Source organism: Tursiops truncatus, chromosome 11 (assembly GCF_011762595.2).
Source record: "Tursiops truncatus isolate mTurTru1 chromosome 11, mTurTru1.mat.Y, whole genome shotgun sequence".
Taxonomy (NCBI): Eukaryota; Metazoa; Chordata; class Mammalia; order Artiodactyla; family Delphinidae; genus Tursiops; species Tursiops truncatus.
The window spans coordinates 77,986,660-78,011,177 of record NC_047044.1 but is presented as its reverse complement, the minus strand read 5'-3'; the positions used below and the strand labels follow the sequence as shown (position 1 = coordinate 78,011,177).

At 41.5% G+C, this 24,518-nt stretch overlaps 1 protein-coding gene across 8 annotated transcripts in view; it reads right to left on the bottom strand.

The window, feature by feature from the left end:
* Nucleotides 1–24,518, bottom strand: part of TMTC1 (transmembrane O-mannosyltransferase targeting cadherins 1) — a 263,389-nt gene that overhangs the window by 233,456 nt on the left and 5,415 nt on the right. For 5 of the 8 annotated variants that reach the window (XM_019935766.3, XM_073788882.1, XM_073788881.1 and 2 more), the window contains exons 2-4: nt 12,425–12,602; nt 3,791–3,864; nt 485–661 (exon numbers count right to left, since the gene is read on the bottom strand). In XM_019935766.3, coding sequence (XP_019791325.1) covers nt 485–661; nt 3,791–3,864; nt 12,425–12,602 — 429 coding nt within the window. Of the gene's footprint in view, nt 1–484; nt 662–3,790; nt 3,865–12,424; nt 12,603–13,050; nt 13,153–19,627; nt 19,728–23,339; nt 23,462–24,518 lie in introns of those variants that run through there. The other 3 variants (XM_073788884.1, XM_073788886.1, XM_073788885.1) reach the window with 3 other exon arrangements.

Sequence of the window (24,518 nt, the reverse complement as noted above, 5' to 3'; positions counted from 1 at the left end):
GACTGGCCCTCTGTGGAATTCCAAAAGGCCCCTTCCAAAACTCTCAGGTAAAGGCATCATCCCTAGAGCAAGTAAACGACTCTAATTTAGCATTTGAAGGCAGAGATTCAAGTCAAGCTGTTAACAGACTGTTACCATTTGTAACTACTCCACTGTGTGAATCAATATCTCTCAGTAGTATGCAACCAAAACAATCTGGCGATATAAACTTGCAATCAGCAATGATACTTTTCAATTCCAAATTTGGGGCTCACGAAAACTTTATAGTCCTCATGGATTTTCACAAAAGCGTGAAGAGTTTAAACACATATAATGCATTTATCCTAAGGAAATAAGCCTTACTATATGATAGTCTAAGAGAAGGTTACATTTAACAAAATGTTATACCTCTATTTTTTTAATGAGAGTTTGAAAACTATTGATTTAAGCAACTCTTCTCTGCACATCATGGACTGCTTGACAGCAAAACTTTAAAATGACTTACGATTTATCATGATTGTGGGATAAAGAAAAGAGATCATAAACCAAGCACACGCCGAACACCGTGACACCCGTCTCTTTCACCAGCATAGCGCAGGTCCCCAGACACAGACTGAGCAGCAGGAAGAAGGGAGAAGCCGTGGGAGGGAAACATTCCCCAACACGACACTGGTCCACGCTCCTGAAAAACAAGGTTGAGTTGCTTTTACTCTGAGAAGAAATGTGGGTCGTTAAGAAATAACCACCTTTTAAAGATAAGATCTAGCACCAATTTCGTTGTATTCTGAGTAAGTAGGTGAGCAAAGATTTCTTGAAGCATGTTCATCACAGTGTTATTTAAAATTTGCAAAGATGGAAAAAAGTAAATGCCCAACAATGCTGAATTTGGTACTTAAATTAAGGCATATATAAATTCTGGTAGGGCTTCCCTGGTGGCGCAGTGGTTGTGGGTCTGCCCGCCGATGCAGGGGACACGGGTTCGTGCTCCGGTCCGGGAGGATCCCGTATGCCGCGGAGCAGCTGGGCCCGTGAACCACGGCCGCAGGGCCTGCGCGTCCAGAGCCTGTGCTCTGCAACGGGAGAGGCCGCAGCAGTGAGAGGCCTGCGTACCGCAAAAAAAAAAAAAAAAAAAAAAAAAAAAATTCTGGTAAATTATGGCATGTAACAAAGGAACACTAAAAAGCCATGTAAAATGCTACCATAGAGATGTATTTAGTGACATGGAAAGATGTTTAGGTGAATATATTTTAAGTGAATACAACAGGTTACTAAGCCACATGAATGAACTCTGGAGCCAGGTTCCCTGGGTTCAAATCACAGCTCTGCTGTTAACTAACAGGGTAACATGGGGCAGGTCGGTTGCCTCCCTGTGCCTCAGTTCCCTCATGTGTGAAATGGGATCACAGTGTTGTAGGGAAGATTCAGTAAATGACTTATTACATGTTAAGTGTTTATCATTATTATTATTTTTGTGAAGGTATTTTATATGCTTCTGTACAAAGAAATCAGTGGATATATACCAAACACAATCATCATTTCTGTGATGAAAATACACGTTTTAGTCTTTTTCTTTTCTTCTGGCTAATCTGTTTTTTTGGGTTTTTTTATTGAGGTACAGCTGATTTACAATGTTGTATTAGTTTCTAAACTGTAGTTTTAAATTTGTTTTTCATGAGAATGTATTAAGTAAAGCTTTTTTTTTTTCTCAGCATAATTTCCAGCAGGGATTTTCTAAAACCCTCCAGCTGCTGTAAAGTCTTTTTTCACCTTACAAAACAGAGTCAGCGCCACACCAAGAAATTCCACTGTTCCTTCCGCAGGTGGCACACCAATTTGCTCCTACTCTTTTGAAGGCCAATATATCTGAAGTGGTGACGTCTTACCCTTATTGTTATGTCTTAGAACAATCACCTAAATTATATGCCAAATTTGTAGGAGACAGGCTTTTTCTCCGAAGCTGGTTTATAGCTTAAAATTACTCCAAGTGTGAATGGCCTGCACAACAGAAAGCTGTAACAGTGTAGCTTATGATCACACAGATGTGGATATGCTGCAGGCCCACTCATGTTCCCAAATTGATCAACACAGAGAAGAAGGCTGAGGATCAAGTTCAAACTCAAAAGCGATTATTAATCTTGTTCTAACACCAGAGCAAATAGGAAACAACTGTTGAATTTGGGTTTATATTTTTAATATTTTCACAACACTCTTTTATATACCTAGCAATGCAGTGGGAGATTACAAAGCTAGGACTAGAAGCCTGGTACTATATTAAGAAGAGACTCTGGTCTTAAAGCAAAACTTCATAAAGCTTAATTCAGTCCATCTTTGACCCAAGCTCTAAACTGGTTTACAAGGTTTCTCAGTTTCAGCACTACTGGTATTTTAGGGAAGATGATTCTTTGTTGCAAGGGCTGTCCCGCACACTCTAGAATCCTTGGCCTCTACTCACGTGCCAGCTGCACCTCTCCAGTTGTGACAAGCAAAGGTATCTCCAGATATTGCAAATGTCCCCCTGGGGCAGGTGGGCAAATTTGCCCCCTACTGAGAATCACTGGTTTAGAACAGTGTTCCTTGGAGTCACTGGGTTTTATAAGATTATAGGCCAATGAACTGACCTAGAGATCAAGGTTCACAAATCCTTAACCAGGCATCCCTCCAGGAAGCAGGGCAATGTGGCTCACTGGCCCCCTTTCTCCTGGGCCACCCTCTGAGTCACCTGCCCCCATTACATTCATTTTTTTTTTTTTTTAATAAACAATGACTACAATGACGTGAGCTGGGAAGTGGAAACAGGGATTTTATTAATTTATTTATTTATTTTTGCTGTGTTGGGTCTTTGTTTCTGTGCGAGGGCTTTCTCTAGCTGCGGCAAGCGGGGGCCGCTCTTCATCGCGGTGTGCGGGCCTCTCACCATCATGGCCTCTCTTGTTGCGGAGCACAGGCTCCAGACGCACAGGCGCAATAGTTGTGGCTCACGGGCCTAGCTGCTCCGCGGCATGTGGGATCCTCCCAGACCAGGGCTCGAACCCGTGTCCCCTGCATTAGCAGGCAGATTCTCAACTGCTGCGCCACCAGGGAAGCCCTACCTTCATTTTTTACCCACCCCTTTCCCTATGTGGATATGTCACGACTCAGGTGAGAATCTGATCAAGTTAGGGGGAAAGGGGCAATATAATGGGAAATTGTTTTACTGTTTTTCAGTCTACCAAAGCAAGAAGCTTCTGTATTTTGATGAAAGGATGTGCAAATTGGAAAATCACAGTTGAGAAATACTACTTTCAATTCAGCCTTGTTGTTTTAAGCTTTGAGCTACTTTAATGAGGATAATAAAGAGGAAAAAAACAAAACAAAATGTAGGACCAAAATGAAAAGGAGAAATTAAACAAATCATAGTTAAATAGAAGAGAGGACTAGACCCAGTATATTTTGGCTCAGAGCTAAGATTTCAAATTCCATTCTCAGTAAGAAACTACAAGTAAGAGAAATCAAGAAGCAAGAGCTTATCTTCCCAGCACTGGGAGAGCAGTCCTTTTAAAAGGCTATGACATGGTTCAGAATGCGGCTGGAAGAGAGAACAGCCTAGCTTTTGGTAAGGAGACGGTTTCCTATCCCAGGTCTCCAGGAAGCTCACTGGGCATTTCACTGCCAAGAAGCCTCCCTCCTCTCTCAGGCAGGAGCTCAGAGTCAACACACACACACACACACACACATACACACACACACACACACACACACACACACACACCCCAGAAACTCCCAGGGGACAGCATGACTGTAAACAGATAAGGGCATTCTTAGACATACATACCTACTGTAGGAGAGAAAGGCTAACAGAAACAGCAAGCATGCCAACACGTCAGCTCTGCCAACAATTCCGGCCACCTAGAAAGTGTGAAAAAATAAAAACCTCAGAAAACCACTTTCAGAAACGCATTACAGAAATGTTATTTGTTTTCAGAGGAATGAAAGGAATAATAAATTAGAAAACACATTATTCTTTAAATTCTGATATATGACTAACCACTTCTGGTTATATTTAACAATAATTTTAAAGAAGGAGAAAAAGAGGAAGGAAGGGGCAAGATTTTCATGCTTAACTTCATTTTTAACCTTTCTTCTATTGAAGATCAATTCACAGCATCAAAGTATATTCATTTACTGGTTTTTTTTCAAAAATATTTTTTTGAGCAATGACTGAGTTCTGGACACTGTGCTAGTCTTTGGGCACCAGAGTGCTAATGGAACAGAGGATGTTTACAGAGCACTAGGAAAAAAATAAGACAAGAATGGGAAGGAGTATGAACTCACCATCACTATGTGTGAGTGTACGTGCATGCGTCTATGTGTTTCTTAGCAACATCACCAAAAGGGTCTGAAAGCAAAATATCCCAGTAGCAAAGAGCCATCCTGACACTAACCACAGGCCATTTATCCACTAAAGAGAACATGGGCCCCTTGGAGAAGCAGCTGATTCCAGGGTTGAGACTCAGGAGATACAAGAGCACTTGGATCATTCTCTCACGTCAGAAAGTAAGTGCTCAAAAAATGACAGGTACATGTCAATAGGACACAGAAGCCAGTAACAATGGGCTCCCACTGACCAAATATGCAACAATTTGAACATCATAATAAATAAGGACAGCAATAAATGATAAACCACTGTCAATTACAATATTAAGACAAATATATTAATAACACTGTATATTATATATAATCCTAATATAAATTTTAAGTTACATTTAAAGATATAAATATAATAGAAAGACACTGAAGACTGGTGACTGTTCAAAACTTAAGACTAAAAGAGGCTAAAAAGAAACAGTGACTAATGGCCTTGGTTTTAGAAAATATACAACGAAATTATTAAGGTGTAAAGGAGCATGAATTATGCAACCTACTCTCAAATGCTTCAGAAAGCAAGTAATATTTTTATATATTGAAGGAGAAAGAGTGGAAGGATGATAAAACATATGCTGCAAAATGTTAAAAATTGGTGACTCTGGATAAAGAGTGCATGGTCACTACATTTTTAAGCTTGAAATTATTTTTTTTTATTGTGTTACTTCAGAAAGGGACTGAAATGGAAGAAAGGTGGGGACAGATGGCCATTTATAAATCTTTGTATTATTTCACTACTCCAAACGTGTACATTTCTCTTAATTTTTTGAAATCCAGGAAATAAAACTGTAAAGGAAAAAAACGGGGTATGGTTCAAAGAATGCTTCAAAGAAAAGGTCACATATGAGGAAGAATTTGCAAGGGAAATAAACAGACTTGACATTCAGGCACAGAAAACAGCCTTACCCAAATCACAGAAGACGTGAAGCCCATGGTGTGTTGGAGAATCAATCAACAATTAATAGTGGAAAATAGATTTCTGGGAAATATACCTATAAATATCTTCATATAATAAGGAAATTTTGCAGTCATAAAGGAGAGGCAATGACACACACATGGAGCTAGACCAGGGGTCCCCAATCCCCGGGCCACGGATGGTAGTGGTCTGTGTCCTGTTAAGAACCGGGCCGCACAGCAGGAGGTGAGTGGCAGGTGAGTGAGCGAAGCTTCATCTGTATTTACAGCCGCTCTCCATCACTCACATTACTGCCTGAGCTCCGCTCCCCGTCAGGCCAGTGGAGGCATTAGATTCTCATAAAAGCGTGAACCCTACTGGGAACTGCGCATGCGAGGGATCTAGGTTGTGCGCTCCTTATGAGAATCTAAAGCCTGATGATCTGAGGGGGAGCTGAGGCAGTGATGCTAGCGCTCGGGAGCGGCTGCAAATACAGATTATCATTAGCAGAGAGGTTTGACTGCACAGAGACCATAATGAATCAACTGCTTGCAGACTCATATCAAAACCCTATCAGTGAGTAGCAACTGAAAGCTCAGGGCTCCCACTGATTCTGCATGATGGTGAGTTGCATAATTATTTTATTATATATCACAACAGAATAATAACAGAAATAAAGTGCACAGTAAATGTAATGTGCTCAAATCATCCTGAAACCATTCCTCACCCCAGGTCTGTGGAAAAATTGTCTCCCACGAAACCAGTCCCTGGTGCCAAAAAGGTTGGGGACCGCTGAGCTAGACCATCCAAGGCTTGAATACAGGCTCCCCTAACCAACTGAGGGAGATTCAACTTTGTTATCTTTAAGTTCTGAGATTTGGTTTTGTTATCTTTAAAATGAGTATTACACCCCCTAACTCACGTTACTGTTGTAATAAGTAAGATGATATATACAAAGTGCCCACTCATTGCTGATGCCCTTCTGTCTTCCTTTTCCCTGCAGAGAAAGGGGGTGAGACTCTTAACAGTGAGACGGGTTTTTCTGCGTGATGTATGGAAACCATCTTTTTACTTTAAGGTTTACATGTATGATATTTTATGTTAACGTTATTAGATAATCCAATATGTCTATTAGTGACAGTGTGGTTTCACCTCGGTGTCAAGGCCCAGCTCAGAGTCACAGTACGTAAAGTAACAACTGCACACGGTTCACTTGTGAAGCCCAGGCCTGCTCAGGCTACAGGCACCGCCCCTTTGAGCACTGAGCTCGGCATCACCAGCAAGGCCTCTGGGAGGTTAAACAGAGAGCCCAGCTCGCCAGCAACAAAGTCCTGGGATAAGGCCCAGGCGTCTGGGCCCAGGGGGACACCCAACACAGCACTACTGTTGTGGCCAACCCAGACAACAGCAGGACTGGCAAGCTGATATTGGGTGTGGCAAGCTGGAATGAGGCAATCACAAGCTAGGCAGGCATAACTAATGCCTTCAAGGCGCCTGAAGCCCTGCTTCTCAAACTGTAGTCAGTTAGCTCTGCTGGGAAACAGCAGCAGCAATAGCAGCGTGTGCCAGCTGGACGCGCCCAGATTTGAAGAATGGAGTGTCCCTTGGAGCAGAAGCTCAGAGCGGGGGTTGAAATGTCAGTGCTAACACTGAGAGACTCTGCTGCCAGCTCCAAACCACCAAGCAGTCACTGAACACCTACTCTGTATCCCTGTTAAGCTGGGGTCTCTGGGGCAAGGGGGTTAGTGTCTTAAAAACAAGGTGCTTGTCATCAACTACTATCTGGCCAGACTAGCCACACAGTGAGTCAATTTGTCAACATCATCTTGTTCAGTAATTGCATGTTTCACGCCGGTCAACAAACATTTAACAAGTGCCTCCTATTTGCCAGGTATTTATGCCAGCTGGAGGGATTAAACCTGCCCCAAGCAGTTAACGTCTGGTGAGGAGTCAAAAAGGGTATTAAGAGGTTACAAGGAAACTGCATGTATTGTAAAGGGGAAAAATCACTGCCATGAGAAGACTGAAGGCATTAATTTGGACTGTAGGATCTGGGAAGGCTTCGTGGAAAGGCTGGCCTTATTCACTGAGACTTAAAGGTCAAGCAAGGAGGACTTCAGGAACCTCAAGACAGGGGGATGTGAATCTTGGGCCAGAGAGGGAATGCAGAAGCATTCCAGGCAGAGGAAAGAGAGTCCTGAAAGCATACTGGGTGTTCCTGGAAGGGGAGGTTAAAGTGATGAGAGCATGGAATACATGAAAAGGGGGTGAGAGTGGGCAACAAGAAGCAAAGATGGAACGTCAAGTTGTCACCCCTTGGGCTTGATCCCGTGACAACGCAGGCTGAACCTAGGGTGCTGGGAAGTACAAAAGGACTTGGTCAAATATACAAAGAGATGGAGAGCATGTATTTCTTCCCTTAAGCTTCAAGTTTCCATCACCAAGCAGGTAGCTGTAACCTGGGAACCGTATTCCTTTAACAAATATTCAAACATTTGAAAAAAATCAGTGAACATAATTGAGTAGAATTCAAATAATGTAACATTCAGATCTCCTAGCAGGCTTAACAGAATCACATGTGGAAACTGACAAGTAAGGACTTAATTTGCCCCCAAAACTTGTTATTTCTTGCACTATCACTATTATATTATATTTATTAATTATTTTACCTGCAAAATGAGTTCTATTGGTGGCAGACTGAGCCAGGAACACACACTTAACACATGGCAACAGCTGAAAGCCAAACTGGCTGATTAGATCATGACCAATTTTCTCCTAAGTACTCTTGTCCCAGCTGTGGAAACGTCAACCCTAACCTTCAACTCCATGTGTCAGCATTTCCTGCTCTTGCTTTTGACTGGACAGAAGTGCATTCCTTCAAACAGTAATGTCTCTATGATGATTGTTAAGTTTTAATTCTCATAGGAGAATTACAATGATTTCCCCATTTCCCCAATTTCTCTACTGATTTTTCTCATGATTCGGGATTCAGAAAAACATAAATTTCCCAAGAAATATACTGTCAGGAAACCCAAGAATCACAAGGCCTTCAATGAGGAAAGCTCTAGGTCTACCTTATTCACTGCTATAGCCCTGCACTGATTGACTGTATTATAGTCACTCAAATATTTGTTGAAAAATTACATAACTAAATGAATTTATTCCTCTCTACTTAAACTGGAAATAATTTTTGCCTTCGCTGGAATTTCAGTTTTATTACAACATATTGCTTTGTCTTGTATGTATTTATGTGTACGCTCTTTGGCTTTTCTAGGAGCTTATGAACAAACTGTGGGTAGGGACCCCACTCCCCACCCACATACCCCCTTGGCACCTAGCAGAGGGCCTGCACTAAGCAAGCACTCGTTTAACAATTTGTTGGTTACGTAATTAAGAAAGCAAATCCTTAATCATATCAACATGTTTACACTAAACCCTCCCCCCGCAAGTTAAGCCCTCCATCCTTCCTGCTGTAATTTATGGTCTCGTTTTTGTTCTTGTTTAACAAAGAGGAGACACATCCTACTAACTTCCTTTTTCATCACACTATGGTCTGTTTTTCTTTTTCTTAAATAATGTATCACTATGTTTTCATAACACACATTTCTTTTTCTCTATTTCTCTGCCCTCCTTTCTAGAAACCTGAACTAATATCTATAATTAAATAACAGTCTCTTGATTTTACTTTCCAGTATAGTTTATTATACAGGTCAAATTTCTTCGCCTTCTTATGCCTCCCCCATCTCCTTGTGAATGCAAATAGTTTCTTTAAGATTTTTCCCCAAATAAATGTCTAGCTCTCAGGCTCCTTTGTCCCCATAATTGTGTTACCATGGATTTTTTTTTTTCCGATTAGTACAAAAGCTGCTTGAAACCTTTTTTTTTTTTTAACATCTTTATTGGAGCATAACTGCTTTACAATAGTGTGTTAGTTTCTGCTGTATAACAAAGTGAATCAGCTATACATATACATATATCCCCATATCCCTTCCCTCTTGCGTCTTCCTCCCACCCTCCCTATCTCACCCCTCTAGGTGGTCACAAAGCACTGAGCTGATCTCCCTGTGCTATGCAGCTGCTTCCCACTAGCTAGCTGTTTTATGTTTGGTAGTGTATATATGTCCATGCTACTCTCTCACTTCGTCCCGCTTTCCCCTTCCCCCTCCCCAAGTCCTCAAGCCCATTCTCTATGTCTGTGTCTTTATTCCTGTCCTGCCCCTAGGTTCTTCAGAGCCATTATTTTTTTTTAGATTCCATATATATGTGTTAACATACGGTATTTGTGAAACCCTTTCTTACAGGTCATTTTGCTAACAGGATTTTCCTTTTTTCTTAGAACTCCAGCTAGCTCATGATCACACTGCCTGAGATTACCTGCATTTTATGCTCTCCCTCTCTGCAAGCACAGAATTAGGACCATTCTTATTCTACTCATTTGTTCTTTCCTACAAAAATTTTCTCCAAGACACTCTAAGCATGAATTTTTAACTCTACTTATGAAATTATTTGTCAGAAACATAATATTGTTGATGGGCTTAGATTAAAACATTGCCACTGACCTGGTGTCATATATTCTATATGGCTAGGAGTAGTGGTCCTTGATTATTTCTCTTCATCTAACAATCATATTGAAAACTTATGCATTACTCTCATCTTTTAAAATTCACATCTAAAATTTTTCATCATAATTTTAAATAATTCAAAGGATCTAACTTCCTGTGCATTTTAGAAACTGACATTTTAAAATAACGCCATAATGTTACTCCTTTAAATGCACCAAATGCACCTGAAACATACCACAGCAATTTGAAGCTCATCATGTCCCCCTTACACAAATATGAACAGGCTCTTCTCTAAATGATAGACATCTTACACCCTTTCCCCTTAAACTCATATTTCCATTTTATTTCCCCCTCAGCATTTTTTCTTAATGTGTTATAGTTACATTTTTAAATATTCTACTTATTATCTCTCTCTGTAGTAAAAATACATATGCAATTAAATTTATTTTTTAAATTTCCTGTGATCAAAACACCTAAGTGCTAATTTTCAATTTTGTATTATTAGTCCAATTACTATTATTTTCAATTATTAAATACATCGTAAGTTAGAAAAAATGATAAATAATTATTAAATATAAAACATACACCTCTTAATAATACAGTTGTAGCTTTCTTTTTAATAAATTCAGTTATCTATGACTGAATATTATTTTTTGTTAGAATAAGAAAGCATGCGGCATCAGTCCTATCCGTAGCTTTTGTATTTAAACACTGCTTATATAAATGAGGACAGAAGTAGCCATGTTATACAGTGACTTAATTCTTTGAACACCCAAGTTATTTGAAAAATCATGGTGATCTATCATCTTGCATAATGTTTAATGATCTACCAGCAGACAATTCTATCAGGTTCTCCTTTAATCTGGCTGAAAGCAAATAAATGAAGTGTACCCATCATTTAGAGTTACCTGTTATTAGTTTCGTTTGCTTTCACAGTTTCTCAGAAGTACAGCAAAAAGGCTTGACTGAGACTTTGCAAAGGACTATTACTTATACTTAATTGCAAAGGACTATTACTTATACTTAATAGTCTTCCACTTACAGGTACCTTGTTCAGTCCAAAATACCCAGAAAGGGCTGGAAAAAGTACCCTTAAGAAAGTAATTTTTTATAAAATAATTTTCTTCTTTATCACTCGCTCTTTATCACTCTCACTTGTGTCAAAACCTTGAGCTTACAGATTTAGAATTTTGTTTGTGGCAAACGTCCATCATATGGCCTAACCATTTCTCATTATTAAGCCAATTGGCCAAATCAGACTTCTTGTGTCAGATCAAATGAACATATTATACATCCCCATGACAACCAGAATCTCACAGGCCACCACAGCCTACTTCTAATGCCATGCTGCATTCCTCACAGAAATATGTAAAGACAGAAAAAGACAAGAAGCCCTACTTTGGGTTTATGATGCCTTAATTAGAGGAGACCTGGCTGACACCAATATATCAAATTGTTTCATTGTAAGGTGCCTGTTTGTACCCCTGGGGCATAGTAAATGTATGCAAGACATTCCTTATTTTTCTTTAAATAAGAAAAAGGCAATTGAAAGGGGAACAGGGAGAGGAGAATCAATTTGACACCTTTCCCCCAGGTGTGCACTCAGACCCAGATGTGAGCTGCAGGAAAGTGTCCGGATGCAATCTGAGCCTCTGGAAACAATTCTTTTAAAACTGTGGTACCCACATACCCCTTGGAAAGTCTTCATCCACCCCTAGCAATACACATGAAATAAACCAACTGTGTTTATTGAGATGTGAAACAAGGTTAGCTGGATGACGCCATCTTGGTGAATGATTAAGTCCATATTTTAAATAAGAGCACAGATCTAAACTATCTATATTTTCTAAATAAATTTCTCCTTATCCACCAAATAACTACAATTCATACTAAATAACTTGGAAAACTGATGGTAAGTCTCCTAAATGTGTCTAACTTGAAGAATGTTAGTTCAACTTTTTATAGTCTCTCACCTAGCACTTACAGTTGTGCATCATGAATATTATAAACATAAAGCAGAGTGAGAAAAGGTTAAAAAACTGTAGAGCACAAACAATGACTCAGCGTTAAGTATCTCAAAATGCCCCTTGCTGTTTAAAACACATTAGGACTTAAATTTTCTGCAGATAAAGAACTGTGGTCATTTATTGCCACCTGTAATAATAACAGGTGTGAAAAACAGGTGTGAAATCCTGAAGGTGCAGTAAAGGCCATTTGAACATTCAGAAAGAAAAGCTGTCATGCAGAATGATTTATATATAAAGATAAACACTTTAGTAGAGCTTTAAATTCACATGATTTCGAAAGGGAAAAAGGATCACTTTTTTTTTTTTTTTTTTTTTTTTACACGGCACGCAGGCCTCTCACTGTTGTGGCCTCTCCCCTTGCGGAGCACAGGCTCCAGACGTGCAGGCTCAGCGGCCATGGCTCACGGGCCCAGCCGCTCCGCGGCACGTGGGATCCTCCCGGACCGGGGCACGAACCCGTGTCCCCTGCATCGGCAGGCGGACTCTCAACCACTGCGCCACCAGGAAGCCCAGGATCACTTTTTTGCTTCATTATTTCATTGAGTTCCAATGACACTCACCGCCTCTGTGTGAACAGGATGCACAGCAAAAAGCAATGCTGTAACGAAAGCAAGTCCACGATTCTTGAAGACAGTTTTGTCACAGGTGTACATCAGCACAAGGGTCACTAGGCAGTGTAAAATGACATTTACTGCATGAAAGTAGAATGGGTTCATGCCAGTCAAAAAGATGTTTAGCCTGTAAAAACAAACAAAAACTGAATTAGCTACAAACAGAACATAAGCACAAACAAAGGAAATCCATCATTTTAAAAGATAAGTTATTCAATTATTTTTAAATGATTCCCAATATCAGGTGATTCTGTACATTTGAGTGTAATTTTTTTCCTATCTAAAAATTTTGCTATCTGCAGAAATCACTGCAAATGCAATACAATATTACTTCAGAAAACTGTGGCCTCACTGAGAAGGCAGGCAGACAGGCATGCCACCCCTTTTTCCCTCACTCCCTGGCTGATGCAAACACCCCCCAGTATCATGGCCACCTCTTCCTAAGCAGCTGAGTGTTAGAGGCAAGTCCACAGCGCTGTGGGTCAGAGCTATGGCCACCACAGATTAGAAAGAGAGCAGGAAACTGCGGCTGTGGTCAAGGTTGAGACAAACCAGGTATGACTGTGTTCTCTCACCTACGGTGCCACCAGGAACCAAATTTTCAGATTACGCACAAGGAATCATCATTAATTACCACTCCACAAGGGATCTTCAGGGCACCTATCCACAATTACCAGCTGTAGCAGAAATTATAAGGATGAGAAAGAACATAGCATTTCAGAATTTGTATTAAATGTTTTCTAACATAAATTCCTATAGATCTCAGAATCTGAATTCTAGGATTACAACAAAGAAACTAAAAAGAGAACCACAAAGAGAAGGGAAATTAATTGCTCAACATCTTAAAAAACACTTTCCTAAAACAGAAATGCACAACAGAGAGACTTCTGAAGGTAGCTTTTAATTTAAAAACAGGACAGAATGTCCCCAACTGAGTCTGTAGGGTTATAGAAAAGATACAATTGTATAGGGAAGGGTTCTCTTGGGAGAGCATACACACCCTAAGTGGTACTGCCTATAGCTGTCTAGACTCCAGCCCAGTTTACCAAAACAGTAATACCACATCTTTATTCTCATGCTCTTGATCTGCTTCTCCTACACAAACACCTCCTGTTTGCCAAAAACAATGAAGAATCTAAAAGTCAACTTTAGCGATGGCATATGCATATTCTAAACACTTGACTTGATTCATACACAGCTTTAACCTACAGAATTTTAAACATCTCAGGCTTTATTTGGACATATGAATCTAAATGTCATAGTCACTTAATCAACTCAATTTTCATTCCCACTGAAGTAATCATGGTCCTAACTAAGCCTAGAAAAATGAATTGCTGTGAGGGATCCAACTCCAGGGCTCCAAAGCAAGATTCCAGACAGCTGTGTTGACAGACCCATGAGTCTGCGCACACCCCCAAGATCCTTAGGATAGGAGCCCAGTGTGAAATACCTCATTCAGAAGGAAAGAGGAAAGGGCAGTGAACTAGGGGACTGGCACGTCCAGCTAAAGAAGGGAGAACAGCATCCCTCCCATTCCAGTAAAAGAGGACGCCCACAGGCCGATAGAGCTGCCGGAAATCAGAAAGCTCAGGATGGCGGAGCTCTGAGAAGGACAAGACTAAGTCCCTATCCTCGGGGAACGGGGGTGCAGTTCCCTGACAGCCCATCCCCCTGAGGTTGATTTTACACTGTTTCTCACTTCATCAGGCTGAGTTTTCCAGACCAGCTAAGCCATTCATTTAAAATTCATTCACACCCATCTCAATGAGAGAAAACAGGCAATCTCACATGTGGTAGGTGGGTGCCCAAACTGAAAGGTCTCTAGGTTGTCGACATGTATCAAAGGCTTTAAAAATTATACAACTTTTGGCCAAAAATTCCACTTCTAGGAATTTTCTGTAAGGAAATAACCAGAAAAGTATTCAAAAATATATATACATATATATGTGATATTGTGATATAGTAAGAAATATATATTTTGATCTTCATCCCAACTCCTGGTCAGAGGCCCTAAAACTTTTGTAATTTCCGAAGTGATACACGTGCTAGGAACGTCTTTCGTTTTAATATTTGGTCTCTGCCCCCAAGTTCCTGGCACTGGGCTCGTAAATTCCTTGCAATTTCCTAAGTGATAAGAGCAATGGGAGCACCTTTTGTTCTAATCCTTGGTCTTTGGCCCTGGTTCCTGACACAGAGCTCCTAAATCCCTTGGATTCCCTGGGAGATAGGAGTGTCTTTTGTTCTAATGAGGTGACTTTTACTGGGCTCCTGGATGGCTTCAGGATGGGAGCTGGTCACGAGAAAGATCACGTGCGATTATAAGCTTGGAACTTTCAGCCCTACCCCCATCCTCAGGGAGGGCATAGGTGAGGGAGGCTGAGTTAATAATCGATCATGCCTACGTGATGAAGCTTCCATAAAATTCCCTGAACTATGGGGTTCAGAGAGCTTCCAGGTTGGTGAACACATCAACATGCCCAGAGAGTGATGCAGCCCAACTCCACAGGGACAGAAGCTTCTGCACTCAGGACCCTCCAGACCTTAGTCTGTGCATCCCTTCACCTGGCTGTTTATCTGTACACTTTATCATACCCTTCTTTATGTAATAAACTGGTAAACATAAGTGTTTCTCTGAGTTCTGTGAGCCATTACAGCAAATTATCAAAGCTGAGGAGGGGGTTCTGGGAACCCCCAACTTGTAGCCAGGTCAGACATAAATGGGGGTAACCTGGGGACCCAGTACTTGCGACTGGTGTCTGAAGTGGGGCAATCGTGTAGAACCAAGCCCTTCCCTGGGCGGATCTGATGCTAACTCCCGGTAGGGAGTGTCAGGACTGAATCGAATTCTAGGACACCCAGCAGGTGTCGGAGAATTGCTTGGTGTGGGAGCAAACTCCCACAAGAAGTCTTGTGAGTGTGAGTAGAGGAAGAGATGGAAATGGCCCTGTCAATCTAAAAGATGCACCTCACTGTGTTAATTACAAAAACGGCAATACAGAGAAGGAAAGACACCTAATAAACCAAAACCCTTATGGATTTGACTATTCCCACACATATTATACTTTAGATCATAACTCTGGATTACAAATAATAGCACTGTTTCTAAAAAGAAAACAAAAGACCTATTATTTTTCTAACTTATTTGTTATTCAACCATTTGGAAAGTAAAAAGCATCACTGAAGACGACCGACCGTACTATATTACCACACTTTTATGAGGTAATTAACATACATTCCTTTCCCCTTCCAAAATGATATAAAATAGTAGGCATGAGTCACCTTTGTGTCCATAGGTGTCATATCTGAAAATATGCAGATGTTATTCATATAGATTATATCTGGAAATCGGTTAGGACAGAGTGCCTGGTGTTTTAAGTGAATTCAAGTAGATGCCAGAATATGTTTTTTTAATTGCTGAATGGGGAACCACTGCAGTGATGAGGTAGCAGTGTGAAAGCCTCTCACATGTACCTGACACTAGTGAATCTAAGCTTTGAGAAATCACCGAAAATCTAGAATTAGGAGAGTTTTCTAAATGTCTAAAAGATGGAGAAAGAACTCTCCAAATTATAGACAAGTGAGCTTAAGATGAAATGATGACAAAATTTTAGAACTTATTCTATTTGTGAGCCCTGGAAAAAGAATCTGATTCTGGGCGCCAACAGGGGTTCACAAAAAGGGAGTTAACTGACTAATTCACATGTTAATAGGAGACGGGATGTGATAGATGCATGACATCTTTATTTTAACAAAGACATTTATCAGACTCTCTCAGGATCTCCTTGCATACAAGATAGAATAAGACAGGTTTGAGCACACACAAAGAGTGGTGAATAATAAATCAATGTCTCCTCGGATGGAGACCTCCAGGGTACGTCACAGGTTCTGATAATATCTCTGAGCTGTTCAATATTTTTACCAAAATCTTAAACGAATCTATAGTATATGCTAACCAAACCTGCAGAAGGCCTGTATCTGGGAAGGAGAGTTAGTTACCGTACTGGGAGACTGAGTTTCACAAAGAATTTAAATGCTTGAAGTTGTTACTTCATTCTAAGAGGATTCGACAGAATATGGGTAACAGTAAAGACCCACATTTGGACATAAAAGAGAACAAGATATTCGCAATCCAGATTAAAACTCTACACATGGTATGTCCAAGGGCTGTTACTCTATCCTAAGCTCCGAGTTACTGTGTCCTGGTTACCGAAACAGACCAAACTACCAATAGACAGTCAGGGAACCGCCTAAGTCAATATTTTTCATTTCAATTCACTCCAACAGATATTTATTGAGCAACTGCTAGATGCCAGGTATAACGTGGAGCCCAGAGATACAAAGAGAAGACACAGCATTGGCTACTGAAGAGTTAACAGCATAGCAGGTGAAAGAGAGGAGAAACAGAGAAAGATGATTAAAAGTGAGAGAATTCTAGCAGTAGGAGAACCTACTAGGTACAGAGATAAGGAAGAGGGAGGCCTTCTCTGTGCAAGTGGGAAAGGGAACGTGGGTGGTGTCCAGTGTGGGGCAGCAGCCCCTCAGGGTGCTACTTCAACGCCAGAGCACCTTCACAGGACAGCTCCAGGATGCTGGGGGAAGGGTCTCTAAGTGATGTCACAGGGAGATAGGTTTGAGGAAATGGGGGACACTCAGCCTGGAGAAAGGTGGCAGACAGAAATGATACCAAGTTCTCCAGGGGAAAGGCTCTCTGACATATTCATGGCTACATCCCCAGTGTCTAGCACAGTGCCTGGTGCATGCTCGTCACACAATAAAACAGGTGATTTCATATAAAAACTTCCAGCTTCTCTTCAAATATTAGAAGACCTGGCAACTCTGGGCCTCCGTGGCTGCATGGACATACCTGGGTGCCCATTTAGGTGGTTCAAGTACTCACAGTTTGCCACGGGGCCTGCTAACTAACTACTGAGAGGCAGACTTCAGCTCAGAGAAAGATGTAAGATCTAAAACTAGAATCAGTGTTTGGGATAACCAGAAATGTCCACACAGAGATGCGATAACAGCCTACCTTAAACACCACCTAGGGAGGACAGTCTCTCAGGTTCCACGTCACCCTGAACGTACTTCCATCATAGAATTTAATCAGTTTTTTAAAACTCTTTTACTACACTCCTCAAATGTTATGAGCATTTTCATACATTTTTAGAAATTAATTTTTTGTCACTGTATCCATCTCACTTAGCACACAGTAGATTCTAAGTGAAGGTTTACTGGACGAACAAATAAACTTACATGAAGTTGGAAGTTGGAAAAGATCATCTTTCTCTTTCTATTCAAAGAATCTCTAACTTTATTTGATTTAGCCTTCCTTTCTCATATAAAGGTAGGCCAAGCAATAGGAAGTAAAACAACGTTTTTTTCTAAAATAATCTTGATAGTCATGCCTACTGGCTGAAAGCCTTCCAGATTTTGGCAAACAGAAAGTAAAGAGCCCCGTCTCTGTCTGAAATCCTCGGCCTCTTCGTAAAAGTGCGCAGAAAGGCGGGGGGGGGCCATACTGAGCTTACAGCAATCGGAAGGCACCTGTTCCCAGGAAAGGTCACAGGGTCACACAGTTTGGCATCAAGCAGCCACAGGAAGAGGGGTAGGAGAGGAAAAGAAAGTCATTGGTTGTCCCTCATCCAGCAACGCACACCTCACAGCCTAGAGCTCTAGGTAAAGCCCATTACTCTCTTTTAGTTTTCTTCTTTGAAAAATACCTCTGGTTTAGGAAAAAAATAAAAACAGCCTGTATCTCTGCAAGAGACTTCTACTAGGGAATATACTAGGGTCCCTCCTCAAGGGGACCCCAACTCTATTTCAGTCAAACAGCCGTACGTCAATGAACTGGCAGGGGTCTGGAAACTGCGTGAGAGGTCGTGATGTTCCATCGTCGTGACTCGTGTCTAGTTCTGGGCCCTGAACCTGCAATTTTCCTGGTATATAGATCAAGTAACATTTAAGAGGGCCGCCTGACTACTTCATGCCACCACCAATGATCCCTGTGGGTCAAAACATTCTGATTATCACCGCATCCTCATGCCTGTCATAGCAAATGCTCTCACCTAGTCTTTGGCAGCTAAGCTCTGTCACTTGGCCTCCGGAACTCCAGGATCCCATCACCCCCAGTGGAGTCGGAAAACCCACCTCAATGGCAGCATCTCCCACATCACACTCGGCCTACAGAAAAGAGCCGACACAGAGCTTCCCAACCTTGCAGGCACTCCCTCACTAATGTATTTCTCAATGTCTCAATGAAGGGAGAAGCACCTGGCCCTCTCAGGGAATGCAGTAGAGGGTGGGAGTGAGGTGTGTGCAGACGAGGTGATAAATGCACCCCGACATTCCTATCTCAATGAGCTTCTGGAGTCCTTTCTCTGCCATGCCAGGCAGATTTGGGCATCTCAACCTCATTAAACATAGACTTCCACTGAGTCCCAGTGCTTCCCTGGATTCTCAATCACCAGTGTGCTAGTTGCAACCGCTGATTCCCTAATCCCATCCCAAGATATTTTAAGCCAGTAGATCTGAGATGGGGCCCAGAGGTCTGCCCTAAGCAACCCAGTGATTCAAGACAGGTGATACTCAGAACAATACCCAGGTCTCAAAGCTTAAGGTAAGGCTGCATATGGTTGCCATGCTTGCCGGAAAATATCCAGTTTTCTCAGCAACAACACAACATACGTTCTTTTCCAGTAAGACTATAAACCTGGGAAAAGAAAAAATTAAATGTACCCCTCATCTTCTGTTTTTGGTGTCTCAAATGATGGGTTCTCCAACACCTTCCGGGTGACTTTCCACAGCCGGGTTCTAGTTCTCCCGTCTTCCTATATCCCCGTTCATTTTTCTTCTTCTTACCTCCTGCCTTCATTACAGCTCTCATACTTCTAAATGCTTTCCATAGTCTTAGATCATTCAGCCAATAAACAACGACATCTGGTTCTTCTCGTTTTTCCTCTAAGGAGAATCCCTTAGGCCCTTAATCATTTTAGTTGCTCTTCTTTTGCATTCCCTCCAGGACCAGGAATAAATCAGCAACTCGTCATCACTTCATGTATATAAAGAACCAAAGGATGCGTTCCAAGGCACCAATGTAAACAAAAGTGCAGCAGGGAGATGGTGCCCTGAGGCCAAAGCAAAACTCATCCTCACCTGGCTGAGGAAGCTGTAGGGAGGGGTCAGGCAAAAGGGAGCCGGTCAGGAGGAGGCCGTTACAGTCTCTGTTGTCACATAGTATTCAGAGTAGCGACTGCATCAAAGAAAGGGTGAGGAAACTGAGGGCAGGAAGATCAGTGACCACAGAAGGAAGCAAGTCCCAGAAGAAAAATCTTCCAGAAGTGAGGCAGTAAATAACAAAAATGAACAGATCAACACCAAATATAATATAGTTAGTTATACCTATAACTGAGCTGTCAATTTTTAGCAAATGTTTTTTTCTTTCAAAGGTATATATGTTTGGGGCTTCCCTGGTGGCGCAGTGGTTGAGAGTCCGCCTGCCGATGCAGGGAACACGGGTTCATGCCCCGGTCCAGGAAGATCCCACATGCCGCAGAGCGGCTGGGCCCGTGAGCCATGGCCGCTGAGCCTGCGCGTCCGGAGCCTGTGCTCCGCAACGGGAGAGGCCACCATAGTGAGAGAGGCCACGATAGTGAGAGAGGCCACGATAGTGAGATGTGTGAGAGCATACCACACACACACACACAAAAAATACCCTCATGATACAGAAATATATTCCTCTCATTTTCTATCCCTCCTACACCACCAGACAGACTGTAGCCTAAAGGCTATCTTACATCTAAAGCATATCCTAACAGGCAAGGATGCTAACCTCCTCGTCTTGGGCTTTCTAAGATAAACTTAGTTTGGCATGAAATTTTCAGAGGACTTCTTTTATTCATTTTTCTCTATAAAATCTTTATTGCCTCCAATCACATTTTTCCTTAACTACATCCATCACTGAACATCCTAGACAATCTAGTCAAACATCCTAAACAGTCTTCACTTGTCTCCTATCACAGACTTAGAAAACAGAATTATGTCTTGTAGCAATAGACTATCTCAAAATGAATTCCCATAGAGGTCAAATCAAACCATTTCTTTCAGGTTTTGGGCACAGCGGTTAGAGTTGATTTTCATGGTTGGCATATCATTTGTGACTAGAAGATGCAAACTGATGCAAAAAAACTCTCAAGATCTAAACATTAAAATGTTGCAAATCCTTACAGCTGCACATATTAAGATATTCTATTTTTTAACTCTGACATTTTAAACCAGCCACTTTCACTCATCTGGTTTATATTACCATCAGAGCCTTCAATAAAATAAAACTTTATAGCGAACTAGTAGAATACTATGATTCAACAGCCTAAACCTGGAAAGAGAATTGAGGTCATTTAATTTGCCTTCGCTTCCCCATCATTAACATGGAAAAACCGCTGGTCCTTTCTTGTTGAAGGAAGCTTCTCCTTGCTTCTTGATATGGAATGGCACCGCTAACAATCCAGCAGGAGCTTCTCCTCAAGAGAAAGGGGGGTAGAAAGGAAATAAAATTTTAAAAGCTAAGCACCTTTTATATCAATCAGGACCATTTTTCAAGGTGGGCGTTACGGGCATTACGAGGTTTGGTTCTGTGTCAATTCAGTGTCTACAAAGTGACTTAATGTGCTTCACCTGATTCCACAGTGAAAAACATGTCATGGCCAGTGAAGGATAAAGAAGAAAAATAAAAAAGGTTACTGCTGCAGATTAAGTTTTCACAGATGTTTTGATTCTGCTCTACAACAGTCCAAAAATATTCCTGTGTGTCCTTGGAAATGAGATTATGAAAAGACTGAACAGAAGATTTGACTTGAGACAGAAATTCATTAGAATTCTAAATTCACTTCAAGCAACACAAAGAAATTATTATTTGTATCAGTTAAAGTTTGACCAGAGAAGCAGATCAGGAATGATACAGCAGCAGGAATTTGCTGCAGAGTTTTGACCTTCCACAATCATGGGAACTCCTTACATAGCCTATGCAAGGCTGCTGCTCCTGTGTCTATAACAAGTGGAACGCCAGCAGGGCAGGCATTCGAGAAGGAAGGATGGACTTGAAGTAGGGGAAAGGAAGGAGGGACTGGAACCCACAAAGATTAACTAGAATACACTTCTGTTTCTTGCAGCCTCCTAGGCTCCAACTTTAACTATGGGAGTGGCTTGCAAACAGGCCAGCAGTCTCCACAGTGCTGCACACATACCTGCACTATGATTCCAAGTAGCTAAAGGAGATCTGGAGAATTCCGGAGGAGCTGCAGAATTAGCTGCTGTTGCACACCAGAGCAGGTTACTCAGCAAGCCTGGGGCAACCAGCATGAGCTGCGACAAACCAAACCTACACACACCTTCTGAGTGGGTACATGGCTGAAACAGAACAGGACCCTATGTGGCCTTCCCAGGACAGACCCCACCCCACCCCGACCCCATGTCCTCCGCATGCCTTTTGTCTGTAGAAAATCTTTAGTCAAAGAAAAAATTTAATCAGAGAAGTGAGAAAATGCAGAAGCAAAGGAAAGCAGTCAAACAAGACTAAATAGTTTAGTCATTAAGCAAAGTCAAGGACTTTTAGTTCCTCCTCAAGGGCTATAGATAATATCCTGAGCCATATCTTTTGAGCTGTTTTGTAAATATTGAAACCCCCATCAGGTGGAAGAAGTTAACTACATGATGACCAGACTGTAGCCATCACATAAATTGCCACAATTCCAAGAACTGGCCTCAAAGAAATGGGCACAAACCAACCCTGGGACTGACCCTGTGTTTAAAACAATCAAGATGATGCTGATCAGACCACCACCGCATGACCAAGTTCAAGATGACTGTCAGAGCTGATTGTGCTGTTCCTGTACACGGCCCCCTCCCTCCGCCTATACATCCCTGAAACACCCCTTTAAAAGCTCCTGTCCGCTGATTGTCAGTGGGGAGTTGGACTTTGGACATGGGTCCACCTTCTCCCCCAGTTGTCGCCTCCGAAATAAGCAAAGCTTTCTTTTCCACCAACCTTTCCTCTCAAGTACTGGCTTTCCAGCGGTGAGCAGTGGGACTGCACTTTCGGGAACATGGCCACTTTGAGACAGGCTGGAACCTGAGACCCTTTGCTGCAGTGCTGCAATGCTTGCACCTGGAGAAACCTCTCCTTGAGCAACAAAATACAAAGAAACTATATGGGACTAAAAATAACTGCTTGCATGCCCAGCTGGGGCAAATTCTGGATAAAACATTCAAAGAGACCAAAAACCCAACTGCCACTTTTGAAGGGCCCTGAGCACAAGCAGGACGCTGCGCACGCCCCCTGCACCGGACACCACCTAATGGGTGGGCAAACCACCTAAGTCACCCCTCTGGCCTGACCCCTGGACACACTCCTACCCTCACCCCATGTAAGGAACAAGCTGGCCCCCCTCTGGAAGCGAGAACAGGCAAGGGAACCTGTTGCTTGTTCTCACTGCCCCCTGCTGCAGCAGGGGCCCCGGTAAAGCCTTGCCTGAATTTGTCTGGCCTCAGTTCAATTTCTATTGATTAAGGAGGCCAAGAATCCTCGTCGGTAACCACTTCACCTTCACTTTCCAAACCTTGAAGAAATTTCTCCTGTCCAGCCCTTGCCCTGTACAACACAGGAAAGGAATTTCTAAGTCGCAGTTCCAGTTAGCTAAATTGATATGATACAAATCACTGCACCTTCATAAGCTGCCTTCATTTTCCATTGTGCCCTGCCCTCCAAACTGGTAAAAGGAGACATTCTAATAATCCATTTCCTCACTTCAACTGCTGCCCATTTCTTATGTGAGAAAAACTGTGAATAGTCTCTTTCTACACAAGTAAGTACCTTTATAATAACAAGCATTACAGGGACTTCCCCGGTGGTCCAGCGGCTAAGATTCCACCTCAGGGGGCAAAGGTTTGATCCCTGGTCAGGGAACTAAGATCCTCAGTACGGATCTTTGGTGCAGCCAAAAACTTAAAAAGAAGAAAAAAAAAAGCATTACACATCTTTATAAATAAATAAATAATTTTTTATTGTTTATTCTTAAGGGAATTTCTAGCCGTTAGTATGTGTGACATTCATGCACTAAATCAAAGATAATACTTTTAATAAAAAAAATCAGTTTGAGTTTTGCACAGGGAAAAACCCTGTTAAGAAGCTCAAAAGACTACCTATAGAGTAGAAGGAAATATTTACCAACCACATATCTGACAAAGGATTTATATCTAATATGTATAAAGAAACCGCAAAACTCGACATTTAGAAAAAGATCCATTTAGAGAATCAACAAAAAATATGAAGAGAAAGTTTAACAAAGAGGACATACAGAAGGCAAATAGACACATGAAAAAAAATTTAACACCATCAGCCATTAGGGAAATGCTAATTAAAGCCACAACTTCACACCTACCAGAATGGCTACAATAAAAAACAGTGACAATACCAAATCTGGTGAGGAAGCAGAGAAACATACACTGCTGATAGGATGGATGGAAAACAGTTTATCAGTTTCTTAAAAAACTAAACATGCAACTACCATATGACCCAGCAATTGTACTCCTGAACATGTATCCCAGAGAAACAACTACTTATGTTCACATAAAAACCTGTAAATGAATGTTTGTAGTGGCACTATTTGTAATAGCTAAAACCTGGAAACAACCCAGAAGTCCTTTAACAGATGAATAACTAAACACACTGTGATACATGCATTCAATGGAATATTACTGAGCAATAAAATGGAATGAAATACTGATACATGCAACAATCTGAATAAACTCCAGAGAATTATTCCGAGTGCAAAAAAGTCTCAAAGTTTACACTCTGTATGGTTCTAAATGGAACATTCTTGAAATGACAAAATTACATAGAGATGGAGTACATATTAGTAGCTGTTATCAATTAGGTGTCTATAGCTATGATAGGAAAACATGAAGGCTCTTTGTGATAGAACTATTCTATATCTTGACTGAGATGGTAGGCTCACATGATAAAACTGCATAGACTAAATATACATTCAAC